Source organism: Strongylocentrotus purpuratus, unplaced genomic scaffold (genome assembly GCF_000002235.5).
Source record: "Strongylocentrotus purpuratus isolate Spur 01 unplaced genomic scaffold, Spur_5.0 spur5_scaffold_6, whole genome shotgun sequence".
NCBI lineage: Eukaryota > Metazoa > Echinodermata > Echinoidea > Camarodonta > Strongylocentrotidae > Strongylocentrotus > Strongylocentrotus purpuratus.
The window spans coordinates 36,035,895-36,062,034 of record NW_022145612.1 but is presented as its reverse complement, the minus strand read 5'-3'; the positions used below and the strand labels follow the sequence as shown (position 1 = coordinate 36,062,034).

General features: G+C 38.0%; 1 protein-coding gene across 1 annotated transcript; it reads right to left on the bottom strand.

Annotated features, from left to right (window-relative positions):
* Window positions 1-8,845: 8,845 nt before the first annotated feature.
* LOC100888929 (WD repeat-containing protein 82) lies at window positions 8,846-25,526 on the bottom strand. Its single transcript, XM_031000368.1, has 8 exons — window positions 25,214-25,526; window positions 19,186-19,350; window positions 17,702-17,801; window positions 14,268-14,384; window positions 13,517-13,672; window positions 11,118-11,187; window positions 10,285-10,430; window positions 8,846-9,706 (listed from the first exon to the last, which is right to left on the bottom strand). Exons 1-8 carry the CDS (start codon window positions 25,375-25,377, stop codon window positions 9,677-9,679), a joined length of 948 nt encoding a protein of 315 aa, XP_030856228.1. The 5' UTR covers window positions 25,378-25,526; the 3' UTR covers window positions 8,846-9,676.
* Window positions 25,527-26,140: the final 614 nt, after the last annotated feature.

Here is a 26,140-nt window from a genome sequence, read left to right as displayed (position 1 = left end):
CAGGTAGACAAAGGAACATCCCTTACTGCTATTATGTAAAAATGTGTAGAACAGGTGTCACATGCATATTCACCTTTTTACATAATAGCTGTGAAGGGATGTTCCTTTGTCTACCTGAGGAACTGTATATTTTGTCCGCTCTCATTGTCAGTCATGTTCATAGTGATATACAACGATAAGAAAGCCTATATCATTAGTGTGTACAATCTTAGTAATGAACTGTCCGATGATAAGAAGATAAAAAAAAATTGTGTCTAACTTCGATTCCTTTCCTGAAGATGATTGTAGATATCCCATCTATATCGTTTCAACAACATACTGAATAGCTTTTTTATTATGCACTTCATATTGACATCGATAAGTTCAAGGCCTTGTAAACATTTTACTAATTGTTATACTTATTTACTTCGATTATTGACTATATATAAATGAATTTGCGACTTATCAATGAACTTACAAACTCGATATAATTATGAATATGCATTAAGTCCCACGCATGCATAACAGAATTAAACAATATACTTATCTAATTTTCATCTACTGTAATAATCCTCTTAACGAGTGTTTGGCATGTCTGAACTGCAGAAGATCAAGTAAAATGATATTATGACCATGTCAAATTCGATTACTATTTTAAATAATCTGTTTTCTATTAGTTTTCACAGAATAGTGAGAGGATAATATACCGTGTGTGCAATTAATTTCTTCATCTGTAGCGATTCAATAGGCAAAGAGTGGCTTAAGCCTCCCCCTCCCCCCACAAAAAATGATTCAACTGATTTAATCGTCCATAAAACATAAACGTAACTTTTACACTGTCTTCATAATATCTAAGTACATGTATATAAGGGAATTATACAGCAATGAATCTTGATAAAGGAAACGGAAGTTTTCACTTTTTTGTGTGTGTATTTTTCATGGTTATCACTATATTATATAGGGCGAAAGGTTCAGGGAAGGAGATTGGTTGTGGTTACTTCTCTTCCTATGCGTCTGTAAATATTTCTTCCTGTATGATTGGTTAGTAAGACGGAAAGAACGGAAAACATGAAAGAAAACTGAAAGAAAACAAATTAAGAAGTAAGGAGAGAAAAGGGGAAATCTCCTTTGTACTAACGGTAATCCTGCATGCATTTTCATCATGTTTTGCATAGCGTGGGCTCATTCCTTGGTGCGGGGGGGGGGGGGGGGGGGCACAAGTGTTTAGTCTAATAAACCAGCGTTTTTCGACTATTTTTTTTTATTCACGGCACCTTTTTAGGAGTTAAAAAGTTTCGATTTGAACAATCCAACATTATTAAAGAGGATTTGTTTTCCATCCTTCATACCCACAGACGTACATGCACATTTTCGCATGAGGGCTGTAAGAGCCTCTTGCCTGAAATATACTGAAATATCCTTGTCCCAAATATTGCAAGCGAGCGAGCAAAAAGGGCTCTTTTACTTTGGCCAAAAAGTGTTATTGAGTCATCATGTACACTAGATAAATAATGTAAAATCGCAACTTCGGTAATTCGTTGCTATAGGAATCATCCTGATTTATTAATTTTGCGAGAAAGCGAAAGAGGGGGGAAAAGACACTTTGTTATGGTATAAATTTCATTTCGATATAAAAAGAAATGTAACAAAAAGTTATATTTGAGCACCATGCTGCCAAATTTTGAACTGAAGATTTAAACATCGAGGTACCCGAATATCGTCATTTCATCGTATGGGGATATTCATGGACCTCGCTGCCTGCAAAGAAACTGCACGTTCTTCGAAATGTTACTTTCTCATCTTGCAGTTTCCGATACTTTGATTCCATCAAGTTGACGTTATTCCAAAATATAATATGTAATTTAACTAAAGTCTGTCGCGATACCCCGGTCGAAAAGCGCTTGACCAGGCCCGGATGTACGCCTTGTCCCTTTAGAGTTGGGAAATTTCCCGTCTGTCTTCTATCTTTCTCTCTTATCTCCATTTCTCTTTCTTCTCTGCTGTACACTTCATCAAGGACACAGACGAATAACCTTAACACATTATTCAATAATCATTCAATGCACCTCTTACAAGTTTACAAGATATTTCATTTAACACTTAGCATGATGTCCCCACGTGACTGATTCACATAATACGATCATCTTTGAAGTGCATTTTCGAGCAATCTATCTCCTTCTACTTATCTCACGTTGTTTTCCAGTTTCCTTCATCTCTCCCCTTATCCCATTACTTCGGTAATTCGTTGCTATAGGAATCATCCTGATTTATTAATTTTGCGAGAAAGCGAAAGAGGGGGAAAAAGACACTTTGTTATGGTATAAATTTCAAAGACTGATTCACATAATACGATCATCTTTGAAGTGCATTTTCGAGCAATCTATCTCCTTCTACTTATCTCACGTTGTTTTCCAGTTTCCTTCATCTCTCCCCTTATCTCACCTCCCCCTTTCTTGGGCAAACTATCCATTCTATACAATTTAAACAAAAATAGGGAATTAACGTTACCCTATCACCACCCAGTTGTTGAACCGATTGAATCAGATGACAGACTTGATGAAGAGTCTAGAGACGTTGGACAGTGTAGACTTTAGATGGATACAGTATAAATTAGCATTATTGATCATAATCTATATACCAACCAAAAGAACATTGACTCCCTTAGGAAGAGTTACCATAGTAAAATCCTTATTTATACCCAAATTGAACTACCTATTTTTATCTCTTCCTGAACCAAAATTAGAAATTATGAAGGATATCAATCGACGTGTTTTCGAATTTATATAGCATGGCAAACGTGATAAAATAAGTAGGAAACAAACGGGCCAATTGTACAATGAAGGTTGGGTAAAAGTGACTGATATTTGTATGCATTCTAAATCACTTAAGATATCATGGAAAAGAAGATTTATTTGTTCTGAAAGTTTCACTCTTCATAAATTATGTTTCTATCATTTTTACCTCCATCGTATACATCTCTTCAGTTATTCATGGGGGCTGAATTTTACAAAGAATTAGCCACTACAATGCGCAACCCATTTTGGGAAAAGGTTATTAGCCTTTCCAGACCTTACTCAATTCACTGTAAATGATATTGCATGTCAACCCCTTTGGAATAACCCTAAAATAAAAGTTAATGATAACGTAATTTATTATAAGTCTTGGTGCGCTAAGGGGGTACGTTTTGTTAACGATGTTTTAAAAACAGATGGATCATTTCTCTCATATTTTGATTTTCAACGTAAATACAATGTACATGTAAACTTTCTTCAATATTATGGCTTTTGTCATGCTATTCGATTGGGTTTTAATGAAAATGTCATACCAAAGGTCATTGAACCTACATGTATCATCCCGGAAGCATTGTTATTAATAATAAAAGTGAAAAAGGGTTGTGCACATAATACCGTTCATTATTGAAGCATAAGATAAAGGAACGTAAAAGTCTTACAAAGTGGAAACAGGAGTTTGGCCTTGACAATATTGTATGGAGTTCATATTATCTTCTTCCCTTTAATTCAATTGTCGATGAGCTGGTTTCAGTTTAAGTTACTGAATATAATTCTTTATATGAAAGATGCTTTGTTAAGATTTAAATTAGTAACAGATAACTTATGTACATTCTGTAATAACAGTATAGAAACGATAATACATTTATTTTGTTACTGTATTCATACAAACAAAATATCGTCTAAACTTGAGTATTGGATGTCCCGTAATAATGTACATTTAGAAATCAAAATAAGTTGTTTGGGCTTCACGGTAATAATAACAGTGCCCTCAACTGTATTATGATTATAGCCAGGAAAGACATTTTTGCAGCAAAATGCAAACATTGTTTGCCAGTTTTTGAAAACATAATATCAGCGATAAAGTGTTATTATAACATGGAAAAGTATATATGTAAAACAAATCTGAAAGAAAAGAAATTTATGAAAAAGTGGTTGGTTTTTGCAAAGTGTTTCTGATTGTTTATTTCTTCTAAAAATCATTTTGCCAACTAAATCTGTGATATTTATTTTAAACAAGGGAAACGCTCTCGGCGGTCTCGCCTGCATAACGCAATTCAATATGATAAACCAGAACGTCAATGACGTAGCGCTCATCCGCATCTCACAACAACAAATATCGTAAATTTTATGTGGTACACTTTTGAACTGGTCAAAAAATAGAAATTTGATGCCCTGGAAGGGACATATTTCATTTCATTTGCATAAAGTACCATAAATAATCAATGGAGCAAAATCTCACAATTCTGTGTAGAAGTTTATTGTTCCAAATTTAGCTCTACCAGATAAAGCAAAATCGGTCAAGAAATGAGGGAAAAGAAGCAATTTTTGTTATTTTTGGAATAAATTTGCATAAATTACCATAATTAATTAATGGAGAACAATTTCAAAATTCTGTGTAGAAGTTTAGTGTACCAAAGTTAGCTCTACGATATAAAGCAAATCAAATCAAAATCGGTTGAGAAATGAAGGAGAAGAAGCCTTTTTTGTGATTTCGAATAAATTTGCATAAATTTGCATAAATTAGCATAGATAATGAATTTCACGATTCTGTGTAGAAATTTAATCATATGAAACAATCAGAATCAAAATCGGTTGAAAAATAACGAAGAAGAAGCATTTTGAAAATCTTAATGTTGATGCCACAACAAAGTCTAAGTTTGTTGACCTTAAATGGCCTTTGACCTTAACTTAGTGACCTGAAATTCTACTCACATGATTGGGGAGACTTGATAACCCTATAGTCCAAGTTTCATTGACTAAGAAATTATACTTTCAAAATTATATCAAAAATTCAAAAACTTAACCTTAGGTTAAGTTTTCGATGATGATGCTACAACATAGTCCAAGTCTGTTGACCTGAAATGACCTTTGACCTTGACTTTGTGATCTGAAATTCTACTCACATGATTGGGGATACTTGATTACCCTATAGTCAAAGTTTCATTGACTAAGAACTTATACTTTAAAAATTATACCAAAAATTCGAAAACTTAACCTTAGGTTAAGTTTTTGATGTTGACGCCGTCGCCGTCGCCGTCGCCGTCGCCGCCGCCGTCACCGGAAAAGCGGCGCCTATGTCTCGCTTTTTGCTACGCAGGCGAGACAAAAAAGGGAACTTCAATTTGTAACTGATATCTATAAATGTATTTTCTTATTTTTGAATGGCCAAGAATATTATTTTGAAATTCTGCATGTAAAAATCAATTCTTGTATACATAATAATGTGAACGATATTATTTAATAAAGGATCCCTGTGGAAGGGGGGAAAATATTATCTACCAACTTACTCCCATAACAAACTGCAAATACTCGTGCCATTTGTATCGATGTCTCTTTGGATCTTATCATTCAAGATATTTCTCTCTAAGCAATCTAACTGGGATCCCATGGACAGGTAATTAAAAAGGACATTAGGACATTGAAAGAGAGAGGGAGAGAGACGAAAAGATATTGACAGATAGAGGTAAACAGAGCACATTGTATTATGCATTTCTTTTCAGTTTGTTGTTGTATGTTTGTTTTATATTTACCATACAGTTAACCATGAGCAAAAAAATGGAGTTACAGATGCAGGTAGAGAAAGATAGACATAACAAAGTAAAAGAGATAGTGATAGTCATGAAGAATGGTATACATGTAGGCACCAGTAATGAGAGAGAGAGAGGGGGGGGGGGGGGTGGGGTGGGGATGGAGCGACAGGAAGAAAGACCAGTCTACTTAACATAAGGTGTGTTAAATAAAAGAAAACAATGAAAGTCTCCATTTCAAATATTATATTATTGCAGTACAAAACATACTGAACTGTATTCAAGCTCAGCAGAGCAAACCCATTTCTTCAAACACTTACAAAAATATGAGTGACATAAATATTCATGGGTCTCAACATGTTGGGATTTGAGACAAGTAAAACTTACAAGCTTTGTACAGTCACACCTGCTTTAGTGACGACCTGCCTACAAAGACCACCTGTCTACAAAGGCCACATTTGTTGTTTCCCTTGAAAATGGATTCTCATTGAATCATGTAATAAAGGAACCTGTCTACAAAGACCACCTGTCTACAAAGGCCACTGTTTGTGTTTCCCTTGGGTGGCCGCTATAGACAGGTTTGACTGTACTATCATACTGCTCCTGTAAATGCATGCATACGTCTTAGTAGTCTCTGATTGTTGATTATGAATGTTTTAATCATCCCTGTATGTGTAGTAATCTAGTCTGATTTATAATGTCCTATCATAAATGAAATTTCAAGTCACATAATCTTCTTCAATGGATCTGAAGATGAGAAATGCTATACATGCATGGGAAAATAAACATTGGCCAAATGAAAAAGAAAAAAAGTCAAATTACTTTTAGGAGTGCAGACTCTGTGGTACAAATACACACGACTCTGCAAAAGAAAGGGTACCATACCCATATTTAGGACGATGAAGCAAAGGCAGTATGAAGAGATGAGGCAAAGGGAGTTTAGAGGGGCCTATCAGGAAGTGAAGAAGATCCCTCAATGTTCTTATACATGTAGTTTAGACACTCAAAGATCATTGTCCAATGAAAAGGTTCATTCTGACATCTTACTGCATCATACTGCATGCTCCGCGGTTATGCACTGACAAATTTAGAATTGCCAAGTGATGCTATGTTAAAGGTACTATGTCCCATTTGCAGGCGCAACAAATGAAAAGGTTAAATTCCATAGGTATTTGAAAGATAATACTAATTTAGAACTTCCCTCAAAACGAAAGGGCTTGAAAATGTCTCTAAGTGGAAAATAACGACCATTAGTTGTTGAATCGACTTTGGCGATTAGATTCACTAAAAGTAATAGTCTGATTTTCAGACCCTTGTACTGAATGTTCGTTCATTTTGTGCTGAGCAAAAATTCATTAGTTTATTTTTGGCCATTACAAGAATTGGGTCATTGATGTAGACAAATGCTCATGTACCATTTACAGCTTGCTTTACGCATGTGATTACCATAGAAAAAAAAAGGAGTCGGTCAGTCTGTCAATAGTGTCTGACAGTGAAGTCAAGAAAGTAAACGGGTTTCCTTGCATAAATTGAATATTAGGACACTGTTAACGATTAAATTGCACAGATAGGACATACATGATATGTCCATAATTCCTGCAAAGTTCTACAGAATTTGATGTTGGCTGAAAATGGGACATAGTATCTTTAAGCTATTCTCAGGCTGGTAGAAATACAATGTACCGTACCATGGAGCAAGTGATATTCATAATTTGGAAGAGAAAGTTGTCAAGAATGATAATATACATGTGTATATCCATTATCTGCAATCTCCCTCTTGGCTTTTTGTCAAGTCATTCTTCTTATATTAAGAATTGTCTTTCAAGTCAAATGTGTGCAACGGGTGAGTGCAGACAAGCATGGATGCCCAGGCACCTGTCATATGTGATATTTCATGCAGATATGACCAATCACCATGAGTCAAGTGATAGCTGTTCAACCAATTACTCCCTAACAAACATCCTATACAAAACTACAAATACAATGTATACAAACTTATGAAGTAAGGTAATTCCAGTTAGAGTTATTTACATTTTTTGAGACAGCAATATTAAATAAATTTTGAGTAAAAATGAACAGAGTATTATAATGATAGGTCATATATTAGATTGATATTTGCATATCACATTTGACATAATATTGAATGATTTCTCAATTTTTATACACTTTTGACAAAGCCCATATTGAAGAGAAGATCAGGTTCTAGTGAAGGTGAGAACAAATATGTAAGTATTTCCAAGAGATAGAATTATATTGAATTCCCTACTACTATACATTAACACATGCCCATCCAATATTCAATGTGACCAACAGGGTCTTTTTTGTTAATAGAAATATGCAAATACAAAAAAATGAGTAACTTATGCAGCACAGGATATGATTTCAATCCATTTTTAGGAAGAATAAGACACTAACCTATGCAATAGGACTATGCAATAGGACTATGCAACCTATCTTGATTATAGATCACTCTCAGCATTACTTCAGTAAAATGTCTGAGAATCCTTTCATCTCTGACAAACCTTTCTAAACATTTTTTTTTTCATCCCTTGTCAGAGACATTCCTCTAGCACATTTCTCACTGTATTCAAACTGCCTATACAAAGTATTCTGATTGTGCTTAGAAAGCCATCTACAGTATCAATAATCAGCTGATTACAAACAAACAGCTACATTTAACAACTTAATTATTTATACCCCTTGTAAATTTGATGATTGTTGTGTTTATCATAACTCAAGAATGAAAGGTGGATTGGTTGAATTAGGGCCTTTGTTGAATACTTTTAGATGTACGCTTTAAAGGGGAAGTCCATGCTGATATTAAGTTGGCTTTCATAGAAGCAGAAAAATGAGAGAAACAGGTCAGTGAAAGTTTGAGAAAGAATTGATTAAAATTAAGAAAGTTTTGAATTTTTGTAGGTGCAATCAATCAAACACAAATTGGCAACTCTGTGACGTATCTTGCGAGCTCCCCTTCCATTTTTATATTTTCCATTATGAAAAGTTTCAATTGTACATTCACCCTAAATGACATTGTTTATTGTTGTAAATGTTTTTATACAACCCCTGTATGAAACAAACCTAATCCATCTTCAATAACTGGGAAAATGAAAGAGCAAATGGAGAAGAGCTTGCAAGATATGTCACAGTGTTGTCATTTTGAGTTTTACTGAAGACAACTTCAAAAATTCACTTCTTCCTTATTTTTACTCCGATATTGCTCAAAATTTAAATAATATGTTTCTCTCATTTTTCTGCTTTTATTAAAACCAACTGGATATCAGGGTGGACTTTCCTTTTAATATCACATTCTTAAGAAATATGAATTGGGACAAATACATTTTTAACGTACATGTACATGTACTTAAAACATACAAAACTTGGTAAGGGTATAAATAATTTAGTTAACTGTATATACATGTGTATGCAAAAAGGAACAATGATTAGCTCGATGTGTTTAGAAAGCCATCTACAGTATTAACGATCAGTTCATTACACTCAGACAGTGATACAGAGGAATGGTGATCAGTTCATTTTGTTCAGACTGCTATACCAAACAATAATCAGTTCATTCTGTTTAGACTGCTATAAAAAGTAACAAAGTTCAGTTCTATGTTTCTAGGCAGCCATCCACAGTATCAATAATCAGCTCATGACACTTAGACAGCGATATCAAATAATTATGATCACCTCATTATGTTTAGACAGCCTTCTGCAGTATACAATCAGTTTATTACACTCAGACAGTAATACAGAGGAATGGTGATCAGACTGCTATACCAAACAATAATCAGTTCATTCTATTTAGACTGTTATAAAATGTAACAAAGCTCAGCTCGATGTCTTTAGACAGCAATCCACAGTAATGATGGTCAGCTCATAATGTTCAGACAGCTATATGAAGTAACAATGATCACCGTAATGCGTCCAGACTGCTAAAAAAGTAACAATCACTATCTAGTTGTGTTTAGACAGCCACCAGCAGCTTTCACAGTTTGTGGGTTTTTTCCTGTTCTCAAATTTCAATGAGTCTCTTGTTCAGGAACCACATCAAGGTGATACTATTTACAGATTTCAAAGAACACTTGATTGTCCTATGTACAGAAGTGTTGAATGTCTTTAATTTTGGTCCTTCTTCATCCATTATTCTGTCATGTGTCATTCATCAATGTTTGGTAACCAGAAGGCCTGCAAAAAGAGAAACAACAAAGAATTCACATTAAGACATTATATTAAGCAAATTGGAGGATAAGGGATCTGGCCACCTCAAGTATTTGTTATATCTCTGAGGATTTCCTTTCATTCTGATCATAAATAAAATATGTCATCTCTAGGCCCTCATGACATACAGTTTATATGGCCTCTGCAGTTACAGAGGGGAAAAAATCGGGTCAACAGCATGTGACAGATAACTCTAGCACAAATCACATTTTATACTGCCTGGCTGTCAATCTATACCATGCTGTGGTGGTTAGCTGCCTAGTATGTAAAGCTGGGAAAATAAATGTGCACCCATGAACATATAACAGTAATTTATGCTTCTTAACATTATACATTAATGTCTGCCTTAAAATAAGTTTGTGCAAAAGGAAAACTAACTAAAAAGCATGCATGTTAAAGCATAGGATGGTTCAATAGTCAACACATCACCAACCCCAGCTCTTCAAATATCAACAACAGATAAGATTTGCTTTATCCCTTCACATCAACAGTCTATACCATATTTTTTGAATGGGATTTACCTTTCCCACACATTCCTGACTTACCATATGTTGTGATGAGCTGGCAAGCATGAGGAATTTAGGGTTGAACTGCAGACAGTAGATAGGATTATCTTCATGTTTGGATTCCAGTGTGGCTACCTTCTGCCCATTCTCTGTGTTCCATACATGTATGATACCATTCTGAGATCCTGTAAACAATCCAACACATCATAGTTTCAAAGGCAACTCATAATTCTTTCTTATACACTGAAAACGATTCTTTCTACTTTTAAAAATATTTTACTTTTCTGCAAAGAAACTTATAAATGATACCAGTTAATTGCCTATAATAAATAAATTATACAACTTTAGCCAATCAGGAAATAGCATCACTGAATTATCCCTTCAAAGGGGGATTCAACCATGATACCAGGTCTGCGATATCAATGTTTCATTTCTCTTCACTGCCCCGATGCTTTAGGGTTACTTGCGAGTTAAGCATGACAAATGGTATCAAATTTTACCCTCATTCATTAAACATAGATTCTTTAAAAAGAGCATATTTGTCAATGTTTTAGGGCATTCCTTGCTGTCTGCACTTAATTTGCAGTCTTAAAGGGCAAGTCCACTCCAAAAATAACTCACTTTCAATAGAAGCAGAAAAATCAGACAAACAAATCAAAAAAGTTTGAGCAAAATCGGTTAACTAATAATAAGAAAGTTATGAATTTTTAATGACGTGAAAAACTTTGAAAATCACAAGACAAATTGGCAACTCACTCATGAGTAAATTAATTCCCAAAAGATCAAGATTAAAGGATATATTATTAACATTATTAGACAATATGTGATACATAAGTCTAATATGACATTGAAATGTGATGCATTGTACATACCTGATAAAACATACTGTGCATCTGGACTGAAGGATGCTTCCAACCTTGCTCCTTTGCCATTTAGATGACCCTAAAAATAATAACAAAATATAGGACAATTAAAGGATTTAACAATCAGTCAAAGAATGAATAAATAAATAAATAAATAAATAAATAAGAATAAATATGATTTGTCTACCTAACATAAAATGTGGTTGTGGAAGTATGTGAAGTTGAAATATGTATTGATTTTTTAATAAATAAACACCCCCAACAGTTGTAATGATCAACAGGTACCAGGGGGGAATCGGTTTCCAATTTTAATAATATTAAAAGGTTTGCAAAATAATCAGACCTTATTGCAAACCATGGGGCAACATTCAGAAGTTATACAAAATAAATAATAATAATATTATAACTTAATTATTATTCATATTTACTTTGTTCAGTAATCAATTAAATCATAATAATAATAATAATAATAATAATAATAATAATAATAATAATATCGAATATTTAGGAGCGCTAAAAACAATAAGTACTATAGCGCTTACAAATACAAATATATGTAAAGAGGACAAGAAAGTACAGTACAGGAAGTATATCACATAGATCATTGGGGAAAAGGTGAATTTTGAGGGATCTTTTGAAGGTGGCAAGACAGGTAATTTCTCTTATGGAAAGAGGGATGCTGTTCCATGTCTTTGATGCAGCTACTGCAAAGCGTTTTTCAGCTGCTGAGAGTCTAGATTTGGGAATGTTAAGTTTACATGTGTCGGTTGCTGAACGAAGATTACGAGTTGGTGTATATATTTGGAGGGTGTCATTAAGATATTCAGGTGCCAGATGATTGAGTATTTTAAAAGCATACAGACAGAATTTAAACAGAACACGTTGGTGGAGAGGTAACCAGTGGAGCTCCTTAAGTAAAGGTGAAGTATGAGTTCTTGACCCAAGGCCAAAGATTAATCTAGCGGCACGATTCTGGACAGTTTCAAGTTTCCTTCTATCTTTAGCAGACAAAACAGTATAAAGACTATTGCAGTAATCCAATCTAGAAAGAATAAGAGCTCTGACAGCATGGTGACATGTCTTTAAATCAATAAATCTGTGAATCCTCCATAAATTTCGGAGATGAAAATTACTATTACGGACTACTTGGTTTACATGAGAGGTATAAGTAGTTGTAATCTAAAAGTTGCATGAGTATTGGAATAGTACAAGATACACGATCCAATGACTTTCACCTTAGATGGTGACATCAGACTACAATTTCTATACTTTACCACTACATGGCAATTTGCAACAGATGTACTGGTGAATGTAGCAATCAGAACAAAGGTGACATATCTGGCTATCTCCATTGTTATACTAGAGCTCATTCATGAATATCAAAAGAAACAATGACATGGATGGTAGGGCTGTGCACAACAGTGTAATGAGGTACCCGAGTACACTCCCAGGCTCACAGGCGAATACTCGAATATTCGGACGCCATTTTTTTAATAATTTTTTTGAATTTTTTTGAATTTTTTGATTTTTTTGAATTTTTTGATTTTTTTGATTTTTTTGATTTTTTTGATTTTTTTGATTTTTTTGCCACTACCATACCACTTGGCAGTTTCTCAGGTCCCTCGCTGAAAACGCATGCAACTTTACTTTGAGTTGCAGTTGAAGGCACCGATTTAATAAGAATAATAACAGTAAACAATGCTGTTTTAAAAACCAAAGATGGCAGAATAATCCATTTTCCTCCAAGTCCAAACAGAAATCTGGACATTTGGTCCCAGTTTCTGAAAGGTGAGTTTGACAGTGCTTGAGTTGGGAAACATTTTTACCGACGGTAATATGCCAGCGGACGCCGCTCTTCCTGGCACGGGTAAGCGTGGGCCTGGACATTTTTTTTTTTTTTTAAATTTTTTTTTTTTGCGGCCGAATATTCGGGTACAAGAAATCGTACCCGAGTAGTTGTCAACCGTGCGGGTACTCGAGCATTCAACTACCCGTCGCAGCCTTAATGGATGGGTGACTTTGAATAGTCAACTACACTGTACAGCAACATACACAGGTCACACAGTATGGCAGCATGTAAAAACTCACCTACAGTTTTGTAAAGTGTGAAGCACAGGTAAAATACAAATTCTAAAAACATTACAAATCTATATCACTCAGCAGTTGTCTAGCAGCTTCCATGCCATATACAGATACATATATTAACAAAATTATTGGCTAACAGTAACATAGAACACAAGTAACTTAAAGTAAGAGAGAGAGGTCAAGCGCGCACCTCCATTACCCATCATGCCATAGAAATGGTAGTCCCCAACAAATCACAAAAGATTTCATGTCTAAATTTTCTGCATTTACAGTATATTTTCAAGAAGGAAGTCCCAAACAGATATAAGAACAAATATACTAACCATGAAAGTCTGTTGAGCCTGCCCTGTAAACGCATCTATGAGTCTAATAACAGGTCCATTGGTTGTTATGAGAATCTTCCTTCCATCAGCACTAAACTTGAGAGATGTCCAGTCACAATCTCTATCTTGAAGCAGCTTGAATGTTGTAAAAGGACCCTGATCATGTACAATAGACAAAACGAATACTGAGTCATGGAACAATATTCTGGGTACTGGGCATTATAAACTTCATTATCATGACCTTGGCTTCAACCAAGCATTCAAGAAATTCATTTCAAATTTATGAACTGGAGTTCAAACCAAGCCTAGACGATTCATACCTTTGTACTTTTCATCATGCTACATACCTTTTAAAGGTATCACTCAGATTTCTACATTTAACTTATTTTGGGCAATGATAAAAAGCACATACACAATATTCTGAATGTGATAATAACGAAGAAAGAAATCTTGACATGTATTTACCAATTTTTGTTCAAGAAGATGAAATCTTAAAGGCAATTATCACAATTTTCATAAATAAACTTAGACAACAAAGAAAAAGTTGTAGCTTTCCATCTTTCACTCAACCATAAAAGTGAAAACAATGGGTTTCCAACATTAGATGACCTGCAATCACTACAAACTACAGGTTTTAAAAATACAAAACAAAATAACACCAGAAGGAATACTTCTAAAAAAAATAGAATATGCAGACAAATACAACAAGTTACAAGCCAAATTTTGTATGTCTGAAGTTTGTTACACTTACCTTGTCAAATGATCTCAAGTCGTAGAGTTTAATCATCTCTGAGTTGATTCCACAAGCGAAGATGAGACCTTCAGGATCAAATGATGCTACTGGTCTGCCTTGTAGATGCATCAAACCCTAAGGAAACATAAAACAATGAAACAAGGAAATGTAAAGAGGAACATACAGAAATGCATAGATACAAACACTGCTAATATTGTGGTACCTGATAGAGAGTGCTAACGTTTTGTATTATTAACTGTATCAGATATCTGTGCAGGGCAATTTTTAAATGTTATTACTCAGTTCCCTCAAAGTTTTTTTATTGATAAGCCAACAAAACTACAGGCAAAACAAATATTTTTGACCGCTCAGAAAATTCAATGGGATTTTGTTTGTAACTTGCTGGTCAATAATATTACACAGTTAACCAATAAACAAATATTTAGTGCCTGATCAGAAAAGTCAATGGCAAAATGCCTTTAAAACTAGCGGGCAAGAATAGAGCCAACATTCGGGTATTGTGTAATTTTCATTGCGCATCGATTACGCTTATGAGAACCTGCACACTTTGTCCGCACTCTATTGTGAGGTAACAATCACACCCAAGGCACACTGTTTGCAGTGTATCACAAAAAAATTGTCAAGCACTGGATGCACAGTGCTGGTTTGACAATGTTTTTTGCAACTTTTCATGCTAGGAAACCCTGTGCAGTGTAGGCTACTGTATTTTACATAATTTAAAGGTATAGACAGGGCTCAAATTAATTTTTTGTCCACGGGGGCTCTTCCCCCGAAAAAAGAGCCCCCGTGAGAAGGCTCACGGGGGCTCTTTTATTACTGACGGGGGCTCTAAATACAAATATCCATTGAATTGGTACCTATGATACTCCTCAATTATTTGCTATTTCATCATTATCATTTCAATCAGCATTTTCCCTCTTACAAATTTACAAGCTACATAGCTGTTACTGGCCTGTGTATATAATATATACGCATACAACACTGATCTTTATGATGTCTTTAACGTGACATATCTTCTTCTCCCCTTGCAAACGAAAAAGAAAACATGGTCATTAAAAGGGATTAAGCGACAAATAATGATTGTGATTCAAATTGATGCGAATATTTGTTTGAATAGCACTATTATTCACCCGAATCATTTTTGTAAAAACAACTTTTACAAATCTCAGCCATGCTTACTGAGTTGAGACGTTCCATTCAATTTAAAATACCCATTACATAATACACTTCTCCTAATCTCAAAGTGATACAGCAGTACAGCACAGTGGCAGAATTGCATGGCTGAGATTTGTAAAAGTCATTTTTACAAAGAAGATTCTGGTGAAAAGCATTGCATATTCAAAAAAATCCTTGCATCAATTTGAATCACAATGATTATTTGTCGCATGGTCCTTTTATTAAATAACCTTGTTTTCTGTTTTGTTTGCAGAGGGAGAAGAAGCTATGTCACGTTAAGAAATCATAAAGATCAGTTGTATTATGCGTATATACATATGATACCAGAACAAATGTTGATTATCAGAATGTCATTTTGGAATACCTCTATACAAATACCACATTGTCTTTAGCCCGTATTAGTATTAGTATGATCCAATATAAATTATTCTTTATTTAATTCAGTATAATGCTTTTCCTCAAAAATAGTTTTGCTATTTTTTTAGGATTGAGACGCTAAGAAATGGTTTCAAATGTACATTACACGAACCCTGAACCATTGCAAAATGATGGTGGTTCTCTCTCTCTCTCTTTATTTTAATCATGCATTATCATCAACTACATATAAAGCAGCAACCAAAAACTTAGGGTTATCTGAGATAGGTGAAAGTAAGAGTGAAAAAGAAAGTCATGCTAAAACGGCGCTTCACTTCCCCCAGCCCCCTGAAAAAAATAAAATAGATTAGTAGTCCTCCTCTCCAGAATCCCCCTCCCACCCGCTTTAATATCACATTTTCACTTGGCAGCCCAAGGGGGCCGGGGGGGGGGGGGGGGGGGGTGGGAGGACCCCCTACCCCCCCCCCCCCTGCTGTAGATCTGCCCATGTTATCATATCATTCCACGCAGGGGCGGCGATGAGGGGGGGACACGTCCCCCCCTCAATTTTTTTAGGGGGGGGGGATCGTCCCCCCCCTGGAAATTTGAAAAAGTTCAAAACAAATTGTATAGCATATACTGAATAATGACTGCAACACACTTTTAGGCTCTGGAAGGCCCAAGAGTGCAGCGTTTAGACTAATCAAATTGCAAAAAAAATCTCGCTTGGTCGCTACGCTCCCTCGCATAACATCCTCTTAAAAAAAATTCGCATTGTGTCCCCCCCGGTCATTAACAGAAATCGCCGCCCCTGATTCCATGACATTCTGGTCTTCCTCTTCTCCTCAAAAGGGACTTTTAGATTTGCGTGGACATGGACGTGGACGTGGACATGTTACGTCCTTTTAAGGCACTGGCAATCACATGTGACGTCCTTTTAAGCACTGGCAGTGCCTTAAAAGGAGGTCGCACATTGCAGTCCACGTTCTCATCGTGCAAATCTAAAAGTCCCTAATATTGATTTACTGGTCGAGGTTCATTATTTGCTGACAACGAAAAACTTCTCGAGGCCATGACCATGTTTCTGCCCTTGCCCGATCGCCTCCAGCTCCAGCAGACATGGCGCGGCAGCGTGCACACGCACAGCTACTAACGGCGCAGTAGGCCTATAACCACTGCTGACGGCGGCACTGCACTGCGAGCTGAATCGGTAATAATAGGCCTACTCGCAAAAACAAGAAATCTTGCACGCTAATCTTAGTTCCATTTCATTGGTTTAAGATTTGAAAATTGAAACTCAATATTGTGTTAAAGTTATAACAGAAAAGATTATCTTTATTTTATAATTCCAACGGGGCGATTTTTTAATTTTGCAATCGCCCCCGTGGGCAACCTGACGGGGGCGATTTTGTAGCTCACGGGGGCGAATCGCCCACCGCCCCCGTGTATTTTGAGCGCTGGGTATAGACCAGTTTTGGAAATGCCTACCTCTCAAAAAATGAAATGGAAGCTCTTATTACCAATTATGTGAAAGAATATGTTTTTACTAGTACGTGATGATACAAATTTTGCCAGGACACCGCCTATTACTTGATATATTTGGTAAATTATTATATCTATCCGGACCCCTCTCTCTCTCTCTTCCTACATTATCAAAACAAGGAGATGATTTGAAGATAAGTGATCAGTAGCTGTGAGCTAAGTACACATACCAGCACCAGATACTGTCAATCATCACTAAAGGGTTTGTACGGCTGCAGCTAAGGACCCAATTCATGGTACAGTGTGCACATGTACTGTTCCTTTTACACTAATATATTATTAATTATTATTACATTAATTCTCAACTGATTAGAGATCTGAAATGACATTCAAAATTTTCAAATGCATTCTTAACTTACCTGACAGCTAGGGGACCGTAGATCCCATAATCTGATTGTCTTATCCAATGACCCAGAAAGAAAACTATCATCGATGGGTGACATGCTCAAACTCACCACCCTGCAACAAACAAAAAGGTTTAAATACCGGTAATCTCATATAATTTTTTTTTTAGCAAAAACTAGTTCCATGTATTTCATTTACATTAACAGTTTAATAAATTTGGGAATACCAAGTCACTAGGGCGCTTTAGCAACGAGACGGAAAGCACAGGAGACGGAGCGTTTAACCAACTGTGACGGGTCTCGCACTCTTGTTACCGTCGTGATATTTAAGCGCTTTCACTGTCTGCTAAAGGCGACGGGGACGAAAAGCCGTATCCAATTACCGCGCTGCTGCCTTTTGTTGCTAGTGCTCTGGTGCCTTGAGGCTTGGCCGGAGCGCCGGGGCAATGGACCCGACGGTGGGCGGTAGTGCACAGCGTGCAGGCACGTCATGCATAACGATGAAAAAGGGCCCCCAAAGTAGGCCTTAACGGCCAAACCATCAATTTATTGTAGATTGAGGTATAGAATAAGCTACTTATCGAACAGACATTGGAAACACTAGTAGATTCCGTTTTTATCTTCAGTATTCATGGTAGTGCCCTGCATTGTTAGATTTGGATAAAAATTATTTGTCAGCTCTCTTTCTTATGTCCTGTTTAGGGAACGAACGCTATGTTGGCCGAGTACCGTTCTGAAAATCGACGGGACGGAGAGATTTCAGGTTTGCGCATGCACAGTTTGTTTTTTTCGCTCGCGTTACCGTCTCCTGTGCGTACCGTCTCGTTGCTAAAGTGCCCTACTGACAGCAGTAGACAGTGAATGGCACTGTAAAAGGGTGAGACACAGTTCTAATTTCTTTCTCCCCTCCAAATTTTTTTTTTTTTTTTTTTTTAAATATATATATATATATATATATACCTGTTCAATCACTTCTAGAGGGCATAAAAGGACAAGAGGTAAAGAATATAAAAGGTATTCATAAATGCACTTGAAAAAAATGCCAAAATTTCCAAGACTACAAACACTCTTCACTTTTCCCCATAAATAATGTACAGTTCTCGGACAACTAAACTTTGATCTGTAATACCTCCAGGACAACTTCCCCACAAATGACTCTCTCAACATTGACCTAAGGAGGGGAGATGTTTTTGTAAATCTGTACTGTTAATTTCTAGGAGGTTCATTTAGGTGTCCAAATGAATTAGTCATCCTGATAAAAAAAATAATTTTAAATCACTTCCTTAAAATGTATTGAACACTATTTTATCCAGTGTCATATTTAAGAAAAATAGTACTTGACATGTACTACTGGGGTCTATGAATTAAATTGTCAATTTTTGTATTCATGTTTTTTAAAATCATTAATCCTGGTACATGTCATGCACGATGATTATCATGGAACTACCGTACATGTATCAATAACTTTGTTAGTTCAAAAAGCAAAAGTGCAAACTTACTTCTTTGTATGCCCCGGAAAGTATCTCAAATATTTGTTATCGTGAAGAGACAAGTAACGGATGGTGTCATCGACCTTATTAGATGTGTAGATGACTGTGTTCTGAGCATGTGTAAAACGGATGAGGTCAACACCATACTTCTTACTATACAAAGTCCTCTTTGGTCTGCAAGGAAAAAAAGATATAAAAGCTTTATTGTATATTTGTAGGCTACATGTATGTCATAGATCCAAGTTTCCATTAAGCTGCCTCCACATGGCTCCAAGATCAGAGACTCACACTGTAGTTTTAGGCAGTTCTCTGGGAGGCATTGCGCACCATGCCGTATAATGGCTAAAGCCTACAGTGCCCATGTCTGCACAGCGCCCTTGTCTGAGCATACGCCTGAACAAAAAACACAACCAGCACAAAATTAGGAAAGATTTCCTTTTGAGACAGCCACCTGAAATCTAACCCCAACACTCCCTAACCCTATCCCTAACCCTATTTTATCATGTTTTATATACAGGGCTGCCAACACTCTCGCATTTCACTCAATTCTCATGCTCTTACGCTATTAAACAATGAAATTCCTCTTGCACAAATTAAACTAAATAATAATAAAAACAGATAAATAAGAACGAATTACGCGACCCAAGTCAAGAGTTTAGAAAGTGTTCCCGCAGGGAAGGGAAGTCACCCGACCTTCATCCAACAACATCCTGGATCTAGTTGTGACGTCAAATCCCGCCCTGGTTGAGAATGTGTGCGTAAAGTCTGGGATATCAGACCACAACATCGTCACTTTTACTCTTGCTGCAAATCCAAAAATCTCTGTCAAGCCCCTGAGGAAGATCTACCAGTTCCACAAAGCTGACGAACAGCAACTGAGAGATGCAGCAGCCGAATTTGCGACGGAATTCCTCCAATCAGATCCAGAAAGAAGATCAGTGGAGACAAACTGGTCCATCATTGTCAACTTCTTGAACAGGTGTTTGTCTGAGCTTATTCCTTCCAAAATGAGCAAAGGAAGGAAACATCTTCCTTGGATTACTCCTCCTTTGAAACGCCAGATGAGGAAGAGAGATAGCCTATTCAAGAAGGCACACAGCCAGTCTTGCTCCACAGCTTGGACAGCCTACCGACAATTCAGGAACCAAGTTGCCAAGAATGTGCACAGAGCACGTTGTGAGTACGTCAACAACATCATCGGGGCAAGCCTTAAGGACAACCCAAAGTCTTTCTGGTCTTACATCAAGACATGTCGTTCTGAAAACATTGGTATTCCTACCTTGCTTACTCCATCTAAACTATGCGCCTCAGCATTAGACAAGGCAGAGACACTGAACGACTACTTCCAGTCTGTCTTCACTCCTCACCAACTCCAACCTCTTGTACAAAAAGGACCTTCTCCTTTTCCAACTATTGGTCACCTGCATGTTCACAGGACTGGTGTCGAGAAACGCCTCCAACAACTGGACCCTTCAAAGGCCAGCGGACCTGATGAACTTCCACCCAAGCTCCTAAAGTTGGTAGCTCGCGAGATTGCTTCTCCACTGTCCTTCCTGTTTCAACAAAGCTACAACAGTGGCATCGTTCCAGCCCAATGGAAACAAGCACTGGTTTCCCCTATTCACAAGTCAGGAGAAAAGTGTGACCCCTCCAACTACAGACCGATCTCACTTACCTGCGTTTGCTGCAAAGTCATGGAACACATCATCCTGAGCCATGTGTCGAAGCATGTTGCAGTGAATAATATCCTCACTGATGCACAGCATGGCTTCCGACGAGGGTTGTCAACAACCACTCAATTGACAACAGCCGTCCACGACTGGTCCTCCATCCTACAGCAGCGTAGCCAAGCTGATATAATCTTCTTGGACTTCAAGAAGGCATTTGATCGAGTACCACACCTTCTCCTGTCAACCAAACTTCAGTACTATGGAATAAGTGGTGACTCACTCCAGTGGATAATGTCTCTCCTCACTGATAGACAGCAGGCAGTCGTAGTTGATGGATCCAAATCAACATGGAGGGATGTAACATCTGGAGTCCCCCAGGGATCCGTCATCGGCCCTACCCTCTTCCTGTTGTATATCAACGATATCCAAGACAACATCCAGTCCACAATGCGTCTCTTCGCAGATGACAGCACCCTCTATCGTGAGATTCGATGCCCTGAGGACCATCAAATCCTAAAGGACGATCTCCAACAGCTGTCCAGGTGGTCTTCAAACTGGATGATGGACTTCAACGTGAAAAAGTGCGCTATCCTCACCATCACACGGAAGCGTACTCCCAGCATCCGAGAATACCACCTGTCAAATGGACTGATTCCGAGAGTGAAAGAGTACAAGTACCTTGGAGTAACGGTTGCTGCTGATCTCCGTTGGAACAAGCACTGCCAAACCATCCGGCATAAAGCAAGCCGTACTCTAGGTCTTCTTCGCAGGACTCTCTCACCCTGTACCAGGGATGTAAAGTCCAGGGCCTACACAGCCTTAGTGCGCCCCCAATTGGAGTATGCCTCGGAGGCTTGGAACCCACACAGCGTCACGGTCACAAAAATGCTAGAGCAAGTACAAAGAACAGCGGCTCGCTTTGTGTACCGTGACTACAGATACACCACATCACCATCAGCTCTTGTGGCAGCTCTAGGGTGGGACACGCTTCACACACGTCGAATCCTCGACCAATGCACCCTTCTCTACAAGATCCATCACCGACTTGTCTCCATACCTGCACCAACTATTGTTATCCCTGCTACATACTTCGGAAGACATGACCACAACCTGAAGTATGTAATTCCTGTTGCAACTATCGACTCCTTCAAGTTCTCATACTACCCAAGAGCAATAAGGATCTGGAACCATCTGCCAGGCTCTGCAGTCAATGCAACAGGAATAACCAACTTCAAGGAGGCTGCTCTACCCTCCATCAGAATGATGCAGCCCCTCGTTGGTTCTCACATCATATAAGCTTACTAGCTTGGTTTTTACTTGCACTGGACTTAGCATATTTTACTGTAAATTGACAAGTGCTTTGTCCACACACCATTCCAGCAATTCATGACACTCCTTGTAGTCACTTGCCTCACCTACCATCCCAGTATAGCTTCCTGAGTGAGCTGCCAAAGGGATTACCCAACCAAGTAACCAAGTACCAAGTACCGCCTTGGATCGAAGACGAAAGCCTCGATCTCACTTCTCGCGCGAATGCATAAGATCGGCGCCTATAGTTAGCTAGCGTGACATACGTATCCTCGCACCATACCCATATCCATATGTAGCTAGCTGGGTCGGCCGGCCTACTCTCTATTATAGCGATACGTACTAGTTACATAAAAACATTTAAAAACTAATGAGAAAATGTAAATATATTATTTTTTCACAAGCCTCACTCCATTGACCGTTCTAGCAAAAGGAACTGTGATCTTCTGGGAATGCCCTCTGTGCAGGGATTTAGATCATCATCCCTGCACAGAGGGCATTCACAGAAGATCATAGTTCCTTTTTGCCAGAACAGTAGATCATCCTTGCACAGAGGGCATTCCCAAACGATCATAGTTCCTTTTGCCAGAACAGTAGGCTAGATGATCCCTGCACAGAGGGCATTCCCAAACGATCACACTTTTCACAGTTCCTTTTGCCATAAGTTTAGAATGCTGGTCTACTGGAGGAGCTACTTCCAGGATGCAACAAGACTCTAGAACTCCCTTCCTTAGAACATGGATAATTGTACCGTTATTAATAACGGCAGTTGTTTTAATTGGCACGCACTTAACTGTACCTTTCACCAGACATACATCAGGTACATAACATCTAACAGTTACACTGCACCTCATTTTCTTCTAAATTAAACTGTTTATGTCAAATCAAGATAAAGAAAAACTGAGGGCGAATCGGCTAGTTAACCCCCCCCCCCCCCCCCCCCTTTGTGGCTGCAGCAAGGGTTACACTCTGTGTATGGGGAAGGCTGAAAAAATGTTAAATATTCTCCATATAAAAATTATCACCACTGATTTGATCACATGCACCTGCAGATGGTTATTTCTATCTAGTCCGTTTGAAGCAGATTGCAAGTGCGCAGACATAAAATGATAGGGCTCCCCTGGCCCATTTACACTTTATTAGACTTAACATGTGATTGTATTTGTAACAGTAGCATTAACATCTTCCTTTAAACTAACAGTGACATCAACAACCCCCTCCCTCAAAGGCACCAATAACACATGGTCAATAAATGTCATCAAATTTCAAATAGGGCCTAGAAATGTAGAAAAAAGAAGAAAAAAAATTATTGATGCAAATTCAAATTCTTTATCTTGATGCCCACAATCTACTTACTTACTTTACTTTAATACACGATGTTATAGGTCTAAGCCTGTTCATCGATCCAGGATTCTTCCAGGGAACTGCGATTTGTGGAGGGAGGAGGTTGTGTAAAACATGAAACAACAGACAACACCTAGACCGGCTCATACAGAAGGCTTGCGTTCTTTGACCAGTGACTATCCAGTCTATTCTTGAATGAGTTGACTGACCCAGCTGCCACAACATTTTCTGGGAGACTGTTCCACAGCTCCACGACTCTATTGCTAAAAAAGTATTTTCTGATATCTAGTCTTGAATATTTCTTTTCTAGTTTTCTACAGTGACCTCGAGTTCTATCTTCTGTACTCAACTTAAAGGGAATCTCTTGCACATTGTACAAGCCATTCAAGTACTTGTACACATCGATCATGTCCCCCCTTCTACGCCTGTGAACAAGAGTTGGTAATTGGAGTTTGGTCAAGCGCTCCTGGTAAGATAAATTTCTAAGGCCAGGAATAATCTTTGTTGCACGTCTTTGTACGCTTTCCAACATCCTCTGTTCTCCTAGTCTGTACGGGGACCATGCGGCCTGTCCGTATTCTAATATGGGCCTAACGAGGCCTTTAAACAAAAACGGCATAGTGTCAGTATTTAGGTACATAAATGTCCTACGGATAACTCCAAGTACTCGATTTGCTTTGAGAACTGTTTGGGAGACGTGATCTTTAAATGATAGTTGTGAATCTACAAGGACACCTAGGTCCTTTTCTACTTTGGTAACAGATAGTGTTACAGAGTCTGTCCCCTTTTTCATACAATAGCCTGTAGAGGCATCTGCTGGTAACTTCCCAAGCCTTAAAACAGTACACTTATCAGGATGAAAGCGAAGCTGCCATTTCTCAGCCCATTCTTCCATCCGTGACAGATCCTCTTGAAGCTGCTTTCTTAAATTTGCAGTATCAGCACGGACATACAACTTTGTATCATCTGCAAACATTGAAATATTTGAGTTCACAACTTTTGGAAGGTCGTTGACAAATAGCAAAAATAAACACGGACCCAACACACTGCCCTGTGGCACTCCACTCAGTACTTTGCCCCACTTAGACTGCTTGCCTCTGACCACTACTCTTTGCTGCCGTCCACTCAGAAAAGACTCTAACCATGCAAGTACATTCCCACGGACTCCATATGACTCTAATTTGAGAAGCAGCCGGTGGTGAGGCACCGTATCGAACGCCTTCATAAAGTCTAAATATATCGCATCTACTGTGCCTCCATCATCCAAAATCTGTGTCCACTGGTCCAACACCTCTAAAAGATTGGTAATGCAAGACCGACCAACTACAAACCCATGCTGGTGAACTGAAATCAAATCATTCGTCATAAGATGGTCAAGCAATTGCTTACGCACAAGATTCTCCATCATTTTACAAATAATGCTTGTTAGACTAACTGGCCTATAATTTTTACTATCACCTTTGTTACCTTTCTTGAAAATTGGGGTAACATTAGCAGATTTCCAGTCCTGGGGTAGCTGTTTACTTTCAAGACTCTTTTGGAAAAGAATGGAAATTGGTAGAGCTAACACATCTGCTAGTTCTTTAAGTAGACGGGGATGTATGTTGTCAGACTTATTAGGCTTAAGTCTACGCAGTAGTTCAAACACATAGAGAGAGAGAGGGGTCAAATTATGTAGTAATTTAGATAGGATTGACATGATTGAGTAAACTTACTTTCCCTCCAGACAATCATAAATTACGATGGAATCGTCTTCACTGCTTGATATCAGCGTTTCCCCGTTGTGTGAGAAGTCTACGCTGTTGATCCGTTCTGTGTTTTGGTCCTTAAAAAGCTTCGCTACGCGATAGCTTCTCATTACCTGATCGGACAACTTCATGGTGATGTCATCAACTTCGAAATCTTCATAAACTCGTCAAAATAATTTACTAGTTTTAATATTCTACACGATATTTTCCCCCCAAAAGGGTCTTGTGTGAAGTGTCTTCGCTCCCGCGGCCGCTCCAGTTAAAGAAATGCGAGCGCAAGATAGATCAGTCGTCGAGCTAGACTCACACCCGTACGTACCACTGATCTCTACGGAGAGATCAGTGGTGTACGTACCCGTACCTAGCTAGCTCGGCCAGAACACGTTTTTGCCTAAATATATCGACCCTGCATAAGCATAGATGCGTTCGTTTGTTCAGTGTGATGACATCATAGAGATATTACATGGATTTTGTTTCTTCTTTCGGTGCGTTGATGGGCACTCTTTTAGATTGTCCAAAACCGTAATCAGCTCTCATGACCAGGGTCGGCGATCCGGGGGGAGGGGACACGTTCCCCCATCAATTTTTTTTAAGGAGGGATCATCATTCCCCCCGAAAAATTGAGAAAAAGTGCAAAAAAACTTATAGGCCTAGCAAATACTGTGATGCTGCCTTGATTTATATTTCAACATAATCCATTCCTCAATTTTCAACCGCCGACTTACCTTTTCTTCTTTCTTTCCCTTTCTCGCCTGTAGCCAGGGACGTCTCCAAATAGGGGTGTGGGGGTGCGACACCCCCCACCTGTCAGGATATTGTCGGTAAAAATGCGCTGCCGTCGGGGAAAAAAAATGAAAAGGGGAGGGGGAGACAGGGAAGGGAAATAAAAGAAAA

Coding starts and splice junctions, on each gene's coding strand:
- LOC100888929 (XM_031000368.1), bottom strand. CDS start 25,377: ATGAAGTTGTCCGATCAGGTAATGAGAAGCTATCGCGTAGCGAAGCTT. Junction 14,385..17,701: donor TACGGTCCCCTAGCTGTCAG/GTAAGTTAAGAA, acceptor ATGTTTCCTTAG/GGTTTGATGCATCTACAAGG. Junction 13,673..14,267: donor ACTTGAGATCATTTGACAAG/GTAAGTGTAACA, acceptor GTACATGATCAG/GGTCCTTTTACAACATTCAA.